At 42.9% G+C, this 15,459-nt stretch overlaps 1 protein-coding gene across 1 annotated transcript; it reads left to right on the top strand.

Annotated features, from left to right (window-relative positions):
- Positions 1-1,311: 1,311 nt before the first annotated feature.
- On the top strand, positions 1,312-6,283 carry LOC145363538 (putative G-protein coupled receptor 139). Its single transcript, XM_080218724.1, has 2 exons — positions 1,312-1,471; positions 5,382-6,283. The coding sequence occupies exons 1-2, from the start codon at positions 1,312-1,314 to the stop codon at positions 6,281-6,283; spliced, it is 1,062 nt and encodes a 353-aa protein (XP_080074850.1).
- Positions 6,284-15,459: the final 9,176 nt, after the last annotated feature.

The following is a 15,459-nucleotide window of genomic DNA, read 5'->3' as shown; positions in this document are numbered from 1 at the left end:
TTTTGTTGTCACATGGAACAAATCCTTTGTTCTCTTCTTCCAGAGGTGGTCTCTCCTTGTGAGCTTGGTCCCTTCACACTGCCTTTTGAATATGCTTGTTGCGTTGGCACAGTTAAACTCCAAAAGTTCCTTCGCAATCAGCTAATGAATTGTTCAGAAACCACAATTGGATATTTCGATTAGATCAATCAAGTAGAGCCAGGATAGAAGGATTGGTCACTCCAGACTCCATCTTGTTTAGGCCTTTAAGTGCATACAGTTTGCATTGCAATGCCCATAAAAGAACATTGGCTGCAAAACTTTGTAAACAACTTCTCCCTGCTAAAGACAGGCTGTTATATCTGACACCACGCATACTTTGCTAAGTTCCAGGACCAATTGGTCGCAAGAAATCCCAGCACAGTGAAAAACTAACTTTCAACAAGAATCAGGTGTGCTTGATTGAAGATCTTTAAGCATATCCAAAGTTAAAGTCTGAAGACCGTTCAGCCACAATCCCTCCTCTTGATCCTAGAAGCCACAGGCAAAATGGATGACATACCCATTACGAAATCCATATGCAAGTGGGAGACAATCCCCATGCCAATCAACTAAAGTAATTCAAAATTACAGAATATCAACGTTATATCACGTACATCGCTTCATATATCACACACAACATTTTTCATACACCTCAACATTTCCTCATGGTTGTCCCTGTCTTCCATCCATAAACTTTATTGTTAATACAATTCTATGGAAGTCGAAACAAGACGCCATGTGCCCACCATTGACCTGTCTGATAGGAATAGTCATGTTATTCAGGGAATATCTATTGAAATTGCTATTGTGCATTTCAACTCTTACATGCAACAGCAAACTTTCCGTGATTTGTGACCGTAATTGGTGGCTGACACTCAGTATCATCAGGTACGCCCGAATTCATGGTCCTGGAGTGACAGTCTGTCAGTTAATATATGAATAATGACTCCACATCTGATAACTGCTATTATCTCTGCCGGCACATAATTATTCCCGCCTACATTTACCAAAAAATTGTGACTTGTGATAAGATTTCTCTAATCTGCTCTTCCATTGTTCTGAACATGAGCCAAAATAGCACTATATTTGTATGATAACAGACCCGTCCGTTTCCTCTGGAGTAGACCCTCGATTAAAACATGAGGAAAATTGTTGGATTCAAAAGGGTTAACAAAACATGTTTGTTCAGTGACTGCGAGTAACACCGGTCTCCATAGATCTCCGCTGATGCCACCAGAGGAGTTTTCCTCCTCTATTAATAGGGAAATATTTTCGATGTGTCATTCCACAATGTGGGTGACACCATCACCCCCAGCAGGAATAGAGATTGGCCGGTCCACAGAGATGCTGAAAATGGCAATGAGTCTTCTAATAGACAGACAAATAACAAATTTTCTCACTGAAGTTCAGGCGGTTTTGTACCCCACTCTGGCTGTTATTGGTGTTCCTGGTAAGTCTATGCATCCCGCTATTAATTAGACAAGATACGTTTTAACACTATTAATATCCTTGTCATTTACTATCTCCTTACTGCTATTCGTGTTTCTGGTGATTTTATCAATGCAACTGTTAAATCCAGAAATTGTCTATCACTTTATTACTGTTCCCGTCTGTTTTATGACTGTGGATTCACGCACTACTGCTATTTTGGCACTGATTTTGCTTTGGGTATGAGATCAATGAATGGCACATTCTCACTTTCTCCCTGTCTCCAACCCGTTTTATTCGTCTTTAGAGTAAAACATGCTTCTGTCTCAACAAAGTTGAGAATTTAATATTTGACATGTGGATAGATATGAATATTTTCCCGAATTGTAGATACCAATTCGAGGGATGAAATAACAAATGGTTGTTGAAGATACCTTGCTCAAATCGATGAAGTTACATTCTCAGTCTTCAAGACGAAATCACGATTTTCATTTCGAAATACTTTAATAATCTTGATTTATCGCCACGATTAAAGTAATTATTTTTCTTTGGACTTTTTAATATCTACAACCTGATTGTTGATCGATTTCATTGAATTTCATGCTAGATGTCACAGTTGAAGGGATCGCTCAGTTATTTTAGCACAACGTTTCTAGTGTCTTTACCTGTAAATTCTTGTATCTTGTATGACTGTGGTTATGTGAATTGAAGAGAGCTTTGGTCTTCTCCCTGCGTCTCCATCTCAGAAAATGTATGACATTGTCGCAGAATGTTTTCAAAATTGCATTAATGGTCTCATTTGCATCAAGATAGCTCCTATGATTCTACTGTATCCATGCCATTGGCAAACTTAATCGGCTACAGATAGTGCGAGTACTTACTTTTGGGAAATATTTGTAATTATCTGACATTTAGTTACAAAATAATCATTGTTTTCTGGATTCTACTTTCAAAAGCTATCGAATTAAAAGCTGTCAGACAAAGGACAAATCCAGTAATTATTTAGAGCCCTGTTCTACCATTACGTTTCTGCTCGTATACCTGGATTATACATTTCCTTATTGTCTCCAATTTCATAGCAACAGTCTGCAAATCAGGGGAAACACGGGAGCCTGTTCCCGTCATGCTTTCGAACCTCTCGTTCATTGCAAGAGCTTGAACCCAGTTTCTGAGGTACAAATTCATCTTGACTGCAGGAGGGAAGAACAAGAACACAGATGATTTAACACACTCCAATACAGAATGGGTCGCATGGTAGCACAGTGGTTAGCACTGCTGCCTCGCACCGTCAGGACCCAGATTCGACTCCCGGCTTGGGTCACTGTCTGCGTGGAATTTGCACGTTCTCCCTGTGTGCGCATGGGTTTCTTCTGGATGCGCAGGTTTCTCCAACATTCTGAAAGACGTGCTGGTTAGGTGCATTGACTCGAACAGGTGCCGGACTGAGGTGACTAGGGGAATTTCATGGTACATTCATTGTATTGTTAATCTAAGTCTTACTTGTGACGAATAAATAAACTTCTAAAAAAATGATAGGAAACTGATCTTGAACAGGATTTCATAAGAAGATAAGAACATAAGAAATAGGAGCCGGAGTAGGCCAACTAGCCCTTCGAGCCTGCCCTGCCATTCAATAAGATCATGGCTGATCTGTCGTGGCTCAGTTCCACATTCCCGCCCTCTCCCCATAACCCTTAATCCCCTCTCTTATCAAAAACCCATCAACCCGCGTCTTAAAAATATTTAGCGAGGTAGCCTCCACCACTTCAACGGGCAGAGAATTCCAGAGATTCACCACCCTTTGAGTGAAGAAGTTCCTCCTCAACTCCGTTCTAAACCGCCCCCCCCCTTTACCTTGAGGCTGTGCCCCCTAGTCCTACTATCCTTTCTAAGTGGGAAGAGTCCCTCCACCTCTATCCTATCCTTCCCATTCATCATCTTATACGTCTCAATGAGATCTCCCCTCATTCTTCTAAACTATAACGAGTACAAGCCTAATTTATTCAGCCTCTCCTCATAGCTCAACCCCCTCAACTCCGGCATCAGCCTAGTAAACCTCCGCTGCACTCCCTCCAAGGCCAAAATATCCTTGCGTAAGTACGGCGCCCAAAACTCCACACAGTACTCCAGCTGCGGCCTCACCAATGCCCTATACAGCCGCAGCAAGACCTCCCTACTTTTATATTCAATCCCCCTCGCGATGAAGGCCAGCATCCCATTCGCCTTCCTGACCACCTGCTGCACCTGCAAGCTGGGTTTTTGCGACAAGGACCCCGAGGTCGCCTGCTGCAGTTTTTCGCCACCTAAGTAATAATCCTTCCTACCATTATTCCTACCAAAGTGGACCACCTCGCACTTGCCAACATTAAATTCCATTTGCCATTTCCTGGCCCATTCGCCCAGCCTATCTAGATCCTTCTGTAGACTCTCACCACCCTCCGCACAATTTGCCTTTCCACCAATTTTGGTGTCATCAGCAAATTTCGACACCCTACACTCGGTTCCCTCCTCCAGATCATCTATATAAATGGTAAATAGCTGAGGCCCCAGCACCGACCCCTGGGGCACTCCACTAGTCACCATCCGCCAATCCGAATAGCACCCATTGACCACCACTCTCTGCCTCCTATTTGACAACCAGTCCTCTGTCCACGCTAACACCTTACCCCCAACTCCATGCCCCCTGACCTTCTGCAATAACCTCTTGTGAGGTACCTTCTCGAACGCCTTCTGAAAATCAAGAAAGACCGCATCCACCGGCTCTCCTCTATCCACCGTCCTAGACACATCCTCATAGAACTCCAGTAAATTTGCTGTGTCTGCTCTATCAAGCAGTTCCCCTCAAGATGCCTCGCTATTACCTCCTTGATGACGGATTCTAACATTTTACCTACAACAGACGTTAAACTAACAGGCCTATAATTCCCCGCCTTTTGCCTGGCACCCTTCTTAAACAACGGCGTAACATTAGCCGTTTTCCAATCTTCCGGCACTTCCCCGGAATCCAGCAACGTCTGGAAAATAACCACCAAGGCATCCACTATCACCTCCGCCATTTCTTTCAGGACCCTCGGATGCATTCCATCCGGTCCTGGGGACTTGTCCACAATCAGCCCCCTCCAGTCTGTCGAGCACCACCTCTCTAGTATCGACTGTCATTCTCACAGCCTTAACAATAGGTCACTTATGAATGGAAGGAACCATGGCCTACTCCGTGGTAGTATCACTCAACGAATGGGGCAAGATCAATAACTTGACTGAGTTTTGGTTCTTTCCCTCTCACAACCTCCTGTTTTTTCTGCAGAACAAGTTTCAATGTGCAACAACGTAGACGAGGACCCGATGGTGATTCTCCAAATAAATGATCTCAAACTGCAAACTTGGCTCACACTATGAGGCTACTCAAGCTCCCTGAACTCGGTGTACTTCCCCAAATGGGAAATCAGTTGATGTGATTACGTTTTTTTCAGTATTTGCTGCAGGAATAAAATTCTTTGCACTGCAAATGAAACGCATCTTCAGCTCTGCAGTAAACTTTATCTGATGTCTGTTGAAATGTAGAACCACACGTGGTATTTTATCCCAAAAATTAACTCTTGTCTTCCAGTTGTTTGAGCAAATTTTGTGCCACATTGTCAGCGGAAGGAATACATTCATTCAAATATTCGTTTGAATGCATTAATGTATAGAATTGCACGATTTACAAATGTAGTAATGACTCAGTGATTCTGATAGTAATCCTTACAGTAGAACTTCAATAGCATTATGGGTATACTTACACCACTTCGAATGTGGCAGCTCCAGAACGTAGCTCACTGCCACCTTTGCAAGGGAAATGAGGAATGTGTTCCAATGTTGATTAAATCAACCACAGTCGTATCCAGTGAATGAATAAAAATGACTGATACATAACTTTTTTTCCTTCCACGCAGTTAACTTGCTGACGATCGTAATCCTGTGCCGGGGTAAATGTGGTCTCTCCAAATGTGTCACTTGCTATCTGGTGGCTATGGCAGCAGCAGATCTACTGGTCGTGATCATTGACCTCATATTGAGGCACATTCCTATTGTTTACAGGGAACAGTTTACTTTTCTGTATAATATCCATGTGTGCAATATTCACGCTGTCCTGCTTTATGCAGCAACAGACTGTTCGGTCTGGTTCACTGTCAGTTTCACTTTTGATAGATTTGTAGCAATTTGTTGGCAGAAGGTGAAAGATAAATATTGCAATGTGAAAATCGCACGTGCTGTCTTGGGGACGGTGACAGTGCTGAGTGGTTTAAAGAATATTTTCTGGTATTACATGCTATCACCAATATATTGGCTTATCAATTTCCCTTGGTTTTGTGAGGTGAGAAGCGGTATTATGGAATCTCAGGTCTGGACAACAATTGAATTCCTTCATAATATCTTTACTCCGTGTGTTCCATTTGTTCTGATTTTGCTGCTCAACAATTTAACCATCAGACATGTATTAGTGGCCAGCAGAGCCCGAAGGAGACTCAGAGGTAACAGCATTGGAGAGCCTACAAGTGACCCAGAGATGGAAAACCGAAGGAAATCCATCATTTTGCTATTTGTTATCTCAGCAAATTTCATATTATTTTGGACAACGTTTATGGTGTATTCTGTATGGTGGCGAATGTGGGCTTTGGGGCATGAATCTGTGTGGCTTCCTGAGTTTGTATTGGAAATGGGCTTCATGCTGCAGCTCGTGAGTTGTTGTACAAACACTTGTATTTATGCTGTAACCCAGGCTAAGTTTAGAGAGGAGTTCAGAAATGTCGTGACATATCCTATTACTGTGTTTATAAAATTCATTAAACGATGAAGGTATCATGTTTAAGTGTCTCCAGTGCCACAACTCAATTTGATTATGTCCAACTCACTCTCCCCTCAAGTGCCAGAGATGTAGGTTAATGTTAATTCAATAGAGACATGTAGCCAACTGGACAGCACGCCCACCAAATTTTGCACCATGTGCACTGTGACAGAAAACACAGGTTAATAAGAGTAAAATTTCAAAGACTATCCATTGTATTGCCATGGAAAGGACTAATAGCCATGAGTAAAACACTTTTCAAAGACTTTACTTTTATATGTAATAATGACATGAACCACATGCAAATATCTAGTTTTCCCCACGTACAATTTACTGAGGAGCAGAACCACTTGAGCACCCTTTATCAGTGCCAGGAACAATATTCAAGAAAATGGTGTTTTCCTGCATATACAGCTTCCTAAAAGAATTGTAGAGAAGCAATCTCTACCACAACACCATGCCTTAGGATTTGCCTTGTTTCATCATTGGTCATTTACCTCCAGGTTTGACTCGTTTCTTCATCCATTTCAGCACACGGTCCATCCAGATTCTAAAATGTCCTTCTGGGACGCTAACTAGCTTTCAGTAGTGCAGGCATATTTCAGGAATTATCAGCCCCGAAACAACTGCGCTTCCCGCCCTCCGCCCCCACCCCCATTCCCTCCCCCCAAGTCATCCGTACATTTCTCGTACCTTTCACACTGGACGGGTGTCAGCAGAACCAAGGACAGTCTCCAATTCGGATAATCACGAGAAAAGCAGCATGGAAACAAGATGACATCTCCGCGATTTACACATCACGATAGTAGCGCACACATTGGAGACTTTCATTACTCTGCCGTGCGATGGTACAGAATCACACCATCAGAAGTGTCCAATACAGAAACCTCACACTGAGCCAATTCAGGCACCCTCCAAATATTCTGGTAGATCAGCACCGCCCTGTTTCCAAGACACAAATGTACCCTCTCTAAAATTCAGATCCAGAACCAATTATCTCAACTCAAATAAACAATTATTAAGTATTTCATCTAACCGGATGCTATTAAAATGAAGGAATGACTTCCCGCTGTTACGTTACACCCTCTGTGGGCAGGTTGTGGAGTACATGGAGTGTGTACATATTATTGAGAAATAATGAAGAGTTGTTTCATCAGAAAAACCGTGTTTTCTAATTTCGATATGAAATTCATTGCATAAATACTACTATTTAAAAATTATATCGGGAAGCTGAATCCAATATTTCATGCCATTGCGTCAGGGCAATGTTGCTTAATTCAGCAAACTGCGCATGGATTCCGTACAAACTCTTCCTTCAAATGGGGAATGGACAACGAGGTGAAACGGAAAAAAATGGAATGAGCGGAGGAAATTTAGATTGGAACAGAGAACAATGCAGAACATGAACACGTCTTTCAGTCCACCAAGCCCACACTGGCATATTAATTGGATCGCCCCCTATAAAATAATTGAAGAAGACATGATGGGTCGAAGGACCTCTTCTTGCTCTCTGCCATTTTCAACCATTGTCCAATCAGTCTGCCTGCCGCATTCCTAATTATAGCAGACAAGTTTTCAAAACAAACACTCAAAGTGCAACGGAATGACGGCACATTAGTGACAATTTATGAGATTCCCTTTAGGTTCATAGTAAACACTCATTTCTGTAGTGTAGTGGTCATTATAGAATTCCGACAGTGCAAATGGACGCCATTCGGCCCATTGAGCCTGCACTGACAGCAGTCCTACCCAGGCCCTATCCCCGTAACCCCACGTATTTAGCTGTTAAACCCCCTTAATGTGGACAATTTCCACATTAAGGGACAATTTGTCATGCCCGAACAACAGGACCTGCATACCTTTGAACTGTAAGGGGAAACCAGAGCACCCGGGGAAAACCCACGCAGACACGGGGAAAAGGTACAAATTCTACCAGTGCCCTCAGGCCGGAATTTAACCCACGTTCCAGGCGCTGTGCAGCAGCAGTTCTAACCTCTGTGCCACTGTGTCACCTTATACGCCAAAAGTCACTGGTTTGAAACTGATTGGAAGCATTATTAAAACTTCCACATTAAGGATGAGCGGCTTTTGCAGGATTTAAGTTTGTTGCTGAACATTATCAGAACTTCCAAATTACAACCACTTTATTTATATTCGCTTTGACCCCGGCCACAAATGCTTTCAGCAAAATCGGAAATGCTGTATTTTAGGACGCAATGACAGAAAAAAAATGTTTACAATTTGACACGGCACGCATACACGTAATTCATTCAGTCTACAACAGAATTTAATGGCTTTATAGATGCAGGGCTAACATAGTTAATCACCATCTGAAACAGTCGTGTGTGCTCATAAAGATAGAAACTGTAACTGAACGAGAGGGAATGGCACAAATTAACAAGAACCATTTTTCAAAACCATTCATCATAATAGAGAAATTTTTTTAAAAAACTATTCGGACAGGTAAGGAAATAGAGACTCAGTGCAGACCTGCTGGATTTCCTATGGATGAATGAGATTTAGGCACCAGAATGTTTCACACCATGAATGAAGAGGGATCAAGTATAATTAACAGATCATTCAAAGCCAGCAGTGGAACCAAAAGATACTCTTACTGCCGTCCAAAGCAGTGAAGGTGGAAAATGACAGAAAAAGCAGGAATTCCGGCAGCACGTATGGGCAAGGAGACAAAGCTCATCTTTTTCCTCCATGACCATTCATTTACACTGGGAAAGGTTAGAAATGTGGGAACATTTAAACAAGCGAAATCCAGGAGGGAGACGGCTCTGATAGGGTGGAAGCCAGGAGAGATTATTTAAGAAAATACTTCGCTGCTCATGATCTGAGATTGAGGTGAACTTTGAATCTGAGGATGAGGCCATTCGGGCCGTCGTGACTGTGCTATTTCACTGCAACAACAACGGAAGCAAAGAAGAAACAAACCATATATGCGGGGAACTATCAGTACAGATTGATGAACAACTGTCGTCGGAAAACAAAGAAGAAATGTTAACAAGATTCAAACCCAAATCTGTAATGTAAAGGGAAACAAAAGGAGGGCAGCATTTCCAGGGTGAATTGTTGAACTCAGTGTGGGTGTGAAAGATTTAAAGAACCTCATGGAAAGATGAGGTTCTGTTCCTCGAATAAGTGTCGAACTTAGAGTCATAGAGGTTCACAGCACGGAGACAGGCCCTTTGGCCCAGCTTGTCCATGCCGCTCTTTTTAACCCCCGATGCTAGTCCCAGTTGCCCGCCTTTGACCCATATCCCTCTATACCTATCTTAACCATGCGACTGTCTAAATACTTTTTAAAAGACAAAATTGTAGCCGCCTCGACTGCTACTTCTGCAACCTTATTCCAGACGCTCACCATCCTCTGCGTGAAAAACAATTGCCCCTCTGGACCCTTTCATATCACTCCCCTCTCACCTTAAACCCCTGCCCTCTAGTTTCAGACTCTCCGGCTATGGGAAAAGATATTGACATTCTAGCTCATCTCGGCCCTTCATTATTTTATAGACCTCTATAAGGTCACCTCTCAGCCCCCTACACTCCAGACAAATAAGTCCCAGTCAATCCATCCTCTCCTTATAACTCAGTCTGTCATGTCCCGGTAGCTTCCTCGTAATTTTTTCCTCTTTCTAGTTTAATAATATCCTTTCTGAAATAGGAGGACCAGAACTGTACACAGTGTTCCAAGTGTGGCCTTACTAATGTCTGGTACAATTTCAACAAGACGTCCCAACTCCTGCGTCCAATGTTCGAACAGATGAAACCAAGCATGCTGAATGCCTTCTCCACCATTCTCTCAAACACTGCAGGAAACCGAGGAATGTGTTAAGATCTAGCTCTCCACTCAGTTCAATTCTCCACTTTGGTTCTGTGGATGAGCTGGCTCACATGCCTGTCAAGTCAACGGAGATCTTGTGCATCAATTTAACCCCAACAACCTCCTGCTCAGACACCATCTCTCTGGTCAAATTTCTATCCAATATAACACACACTGAAGACTCTGGTACTTTGATATTCGCTGCCAAGCAATTGGTACCAAACAAACCGGATCGAATATAAAGCAAATCTGACATGAAGACAGAAATTGCTGAATTATTTCAGTCAGTCTGTCAGTACCTGTGGAAAGAGAAATAGAGTGAAACTTTCGAGTCCTGAGGGCTGATAGTCGGCGGCACGATGGCCGAAGGGCTGATGGGCTGCAGGGTTGAAGAGCCTCTTTCCCCGCTGTAAAATTCTTTGACAGTTTTTCGAAGCTGGCCAGCAGAAATTAATCCCGCCGTTTGCCCCATAAACAAATCACCATAACTTACATGGACAAGAGGAAACAATTAAAAGGTTCGTGCGGGACTTGAACTCAGGATCTCTCGCACGTCGATCGATTAAAGTACCCCAACGAAGAATCATACCCCTAAATCAACTAGCCCACACTTACGCGTGCTCAACCAAAATATAACTCTTCAGTTCTCTCCAAAGCAGCTCAGACATCTCAGGCGAAAACGTAAATCGTTGAAAAGCTCAGCACATCAGCGTTTGAGGAATAAAAATTCCAGGAAAATATCCGCCCAATGTTGCCAACTTGACTGTTTGGGACTGGGCACTTTTCTATATAATGTACACGCTATACTGTACAAAGAGAGCCAAGCTGGATGAACGAGGATCTTGGCTGGATTCTCGTTGAACTGGGCACCACAGCAACAATAATAGCAACTTTCACAATTCATCATAATACTTTGGTTAAGCAATACAACTTTACTATCAATGCTAAAATAATATTTCTGTTTCGACATTTGCTGTTTTAAGTACATTTTCTCGAAATTTGTTCCTGGCCCCAGTTGAGAGTCTGGAATTCGGCCCGATATTGAATCCAACCCGGTATCCCGGTGAATGGGCCAGGAAATGGCAAATGGAATTTAATGTTGGCAAGTGTGAGGTGGTCCACTTTGGTAGGAAGAATGGTAGGAAGGAATATTACTTACGTGGCGAAAAACTGCAGCAGGCGACGGTGCAGAGGGACCTCGGGGTCCTTGTGCATGAGTCGCAAAAACCCAGCCTGCAGGTGCAGCAGGTGGTCAGGAAGGCGAATGGGATGCTGGCCTTCATAGCGAGGGGGATTGAATATAAAAGTAGGGAGGTCTTGCTGCAGCTGTATAGGGCATTGGTGAGGCCGCAGCTGGAGTACTGTGTGCAGTTTTGGGCGCCGCACCTGCGCAAGGATATTTTGGCCTTGGAGGGAGTGCAGAGGAGGTTTACTAGGCTGATACCGGAGTTGAGGGGGTTGAGCTATGAGGAGAGGCTGAATAAACTAGGCTTGTACTCGTTGGAGTTTAGAAGAATGAGGGGAAATCTCATTGAGACGTATAAGATGATGAATGGGATGGATAGGATAGAGGTGGAAAGACTCTTCCCGCTCAAAAAAGACAGTAGGACTAGGGGGCACAGCCTCAAGATAAAGGGGGGGCAGTTCAGAACGGAGTTGAGGAGGAACTTCTTCACTCAAAGGGTGGTGAATCTCTGGAATTCTCTGCCCGTTGAAGTGGTGGAGGCTGCCTCGCTAAATATTTTTAAGAAGCGGGTTGATGGGTTTTTGATAAGAGAGGGGATTAAGGGTTATGGGGAGAGGGCGGGAAAGTGGAACTGAGCCACGACAGATCAGCCATGATCTTATTGAATGGCGGGGCAGGCTCGAAGGGCCAGATGGCCTACTCCTGCTCCTATTTCTTATGTTCTTATGTTCTTATCTCACTGCCCTCTGGCGATGGCACTGAGCAACTACAACGTGCATCTTTCTACCGCCTCATACTTCGCTTTCAACAATTTCCAATTGTAAATTCGACTGCGCTTTTACTTATAACTTGTCTTTCAAATTTAGAATGCACCTATCGTCAAGAATTTTATTTTTTACTCCACCTGCTCCAGACAAAGACAACCCTTTTCCAGATCTGTGCGCTAGGAATTCTGTCACAGAGCCGTTGTCCTCAGCATTTCCGACAGAAGGAGAAGAGATAGCTTTAAAATGCATCTATAATACTATATTTTACTCTCTGAAAAGGACAAAATTCTAAACACATCAATTGGGTCGATTTTCTATCTTCTCGGAATGCCCACCAGAGGGCGGCGAGTCATAGTATTCGTTGTGGATCTGTCCCCGGGCAGCAAGTTCGTTGCTTTCTGGGCAAAACAAAACTAGCAAATTTAGGAACAAACAGAATTTTAAATGTTAGAACCAACATACCTCCTTCATCTACGTCGGACAATAAATATCAGAATAAAACATGCACCTGCCTAAGGAATTACTCCAGGTACAGAGAACCGGGTAGGAGAGGAGAGGCTATATGGGGACGATGACGACAGGAATATTAAAAACGTGAATGAAAGGCGTAATCTGGCACCAAAACAGCGTAAAAGCCATTGATTGTAGAGATCAATGAAGAAGCTAACGACGAACTAAAACATCTTACAGCTGGTTTCCTTATGTGATCCATATCCTGTGGTGATCCCAATGACATGGACGGAGTTTCATTTTCCGATGCCGTTGTGTTCTTCTCAATGAGAATCCACACTACACCTCCCACTGGAGACTGCGAAGCCTCTTGGCGCCCTCTTTGCCTCCTTCTGTCTCTCGAGGAAAATCCAAGGCGTGAAGATTCGATAAGGTTTGATAAATAATCATAAACACAATGAAACATGGAATTTACAACATAAAACATGAAGAGTCCAAACCAAAGAGCATGAAATGGTCTTTAATCTAAAAGGAACATTTATTATTAATACCTGTCGAATCGCTTCTATCAGAATAAATTACATCATTGCTCTAATATCATGAATTACAAAGAATTCCCACAAACTAGAAATTCATTGAGAGATTACGAGTTGAGTGATCAATGTGTTAAATGACAAAATTAAAAAAATTTCAGAGTTTCTTAGTGGTAAAGACAAAAGAATTGTATAACATTAAGTCATCAAAACCTCAATCCAACAATGATTCTGTCCATGCCGGTTACAACAAGTCTATGTGAAAACACCGCGCCTCCCCCTGTACAGAAATTTTCTGCAGCCCATCCAAGGCGTTTCCAATCGCCCTCAGCCTTCTCACCAGACGCACAGAAAGAGGTGAGGTCAGTGCATCATGAGATAAAGCAGCAGATTATTGATTAGAATGGGGTATCTTCAAATATCGAAGTCCCCCTTTAGAGAGCAGACAGCGACAATGCAGCTATTCAGCATCTGGGTTGTGTGGGGATCATTTCTGACAGGTAATAAAGGACTGGACACGTTTCATATTTCCTTCCATTACAAATGAGGTTTCAGTTTAAAATTGAAACACATCTAGTTTGATCTTTCCTGATTTGAACGTGTTTATTTTTTCCCAGTTCGGTGTAGGAGAGCATCGCTTTCTCAACCTCCCTTCTCTGATGTGAGGACAGAAGGACAATCTGTAACTCTAACCTGCACCTACAATGCTGCATGGACAGTGTGCACCTTGAGCTGGTACCGGCGACACGCAGATGAGCAACCCGAATTTATACTGTGGACCGATACTTATGGCGATGATAGCAAAGCAGACTTTGCTAAAACACGTTTCTCTGCTGAAGTGCAGCCGGCCACTAAATACACAAGCCTCAACATCTCGAATCTGCTGCTGACTGACGCTGCCGTGTACTATTGTGCTACTGGGGCGGGGAAGCACAGTGACGGAAAACACTCTCACACCCATACAAAAACACTTTGTCTTGTAGGTCGGAGTTGCAACTTTTTCTCGGTTGTGCAAAGTCAATAACACATGTAGCCTCAATGTGCGGTGCTCCTCCACACGCTCTCAAACACACGCTGAAAGGAAAACAAATTGCCTTCCAGAAACACCATCCAACTGTTTCCACAAACAATTGTCTAAAAATTGAGTTTTAACACACCATCCGAACACTAAAACGGATCTTCTTGAATCTGACCAGCATGAATGAATAATTATTATCGAAAACTCATGGAGCAAGGTGCACATCCCCTCCGAGAGCTTATGTGCCTCGATGTCTTACTCTGCCGCCCAGGATGAGTACATGGGATTGAATGGGATTGGGAGTTATGGATAGTTCTATGGCTTGGTAGGTATGGATATGATCGGAGCAACTTGTGGGCAAAAGGGCCTGTTTCTGCTGTCGTGTTCTATGTCCTATGTTCGATGAAAGTCAAAACTAGTACCATGTTTCCCTACAGACAGTCTGGTAGAAACCTGTAACGGATTGCACAAGGAAATGTCAGCAATCCTTTGGGATTTTGCTAAATCATACAATTGTCCAAATGTGGGAATGTTAGAACACTCACCCTGGAACATTGTTCTTCATCGCTCAATACGTCAAGCCTGATTTGGGCGACTAGTCGTCATTAGGCAAGAAATGTCAAGATATATTAAAATAGTTTTCAATTGAAAAGTTTATTTCCTGTTGTACAAACCTGTGTGTATTAACGGCGACAGCGAATTCAGACTCTTAATACTTAAGCACAATTTCCTTTATTCTGCGACTACTTCAAAAGTAAATACTTGTGATGCATAAACCAAATACCCACTATCTGTTACTTAAATTAAGGTTGATTTCCACTTGCACGTTAACACCAGGCTAGGATTTTGTTGTCACATGGAACAAATCCTTTGTTCTCTTCTTCCAGAGGTGGTCTCTCCTTGTGAGCTTGGTCCCTTCACACTGCCTTTTGAATATGCTTGTTGCGTTGGCACAGTTAAACTCCAAAAGTTCCTTCGCAATCAGCTAATGAATTGTTCAGAAACCACAATTGGATATTTCGATTAGATCAATCAAGTAGAGCCAGGATAGAAGGATTGGTCACTCCAGACTCCATCTTGTTTAGGCATTTAAGTGCATACAGTTTGCATTGCAATGCCCATAAAAGAACATTGGCTGCAAAACTTTGTAAACAACTTCTCCCTGCTAAAGACAGGCTGTTATATCTGACACCACGCATACTTTGCTAAGTTCCAGGACCAATTGGTCGCAAGAAATCCCAGCACAGTGAAAAACTAACTTTCAACAAGAATCAGGTGTGCTTGATTGAAGATCTTTAAGCATATCCAAAGTTAAAGTCTGAAGACCGTTCAGCCACAATCCCTCCTCTTGATCCTAGAAGCCACAGGCAAAATGGATGACATACCCATTACGAAATCC

This window comes from Carcharhinus amblyrhynchos, unplaced genomic scaffold, assembly GCF_965287045.1.
Source record: "Carcharhinus amblyrhynchos unplaced genomic scaffold, sCarAmb.v2.hapA scaffold_39, whole genome shotgun sequence".
NCBI lineage: Eukaryota > Metazoa > Chordata > Chondrichthyes > Carcharhiniformes > Carcharhinidae > Carcharhinus > Carcharhinus amblyrhynchos.
The sequence above is the reverse complement of the archived record's forward strand: the minus strand, read 5'-3'. Positions and strand labels throughout refer to the sequence as shown.

Coding starts and splice junctions, on each gene's coding strand:
- LOC145363538 (XM_080218724.1), top strand. CDS start 1,312: ATGTGGGTGACACCATCACCCCCAGCAGGAATAGAGATTGGCCGGTCC. Junction 1,472..5,381: donor GGCTGTTATTGGTGTTCCTG/GTAAGTCTATGC, acceptor CCTTCCACGCAG/TTAACTTGCTGACGATCGTA.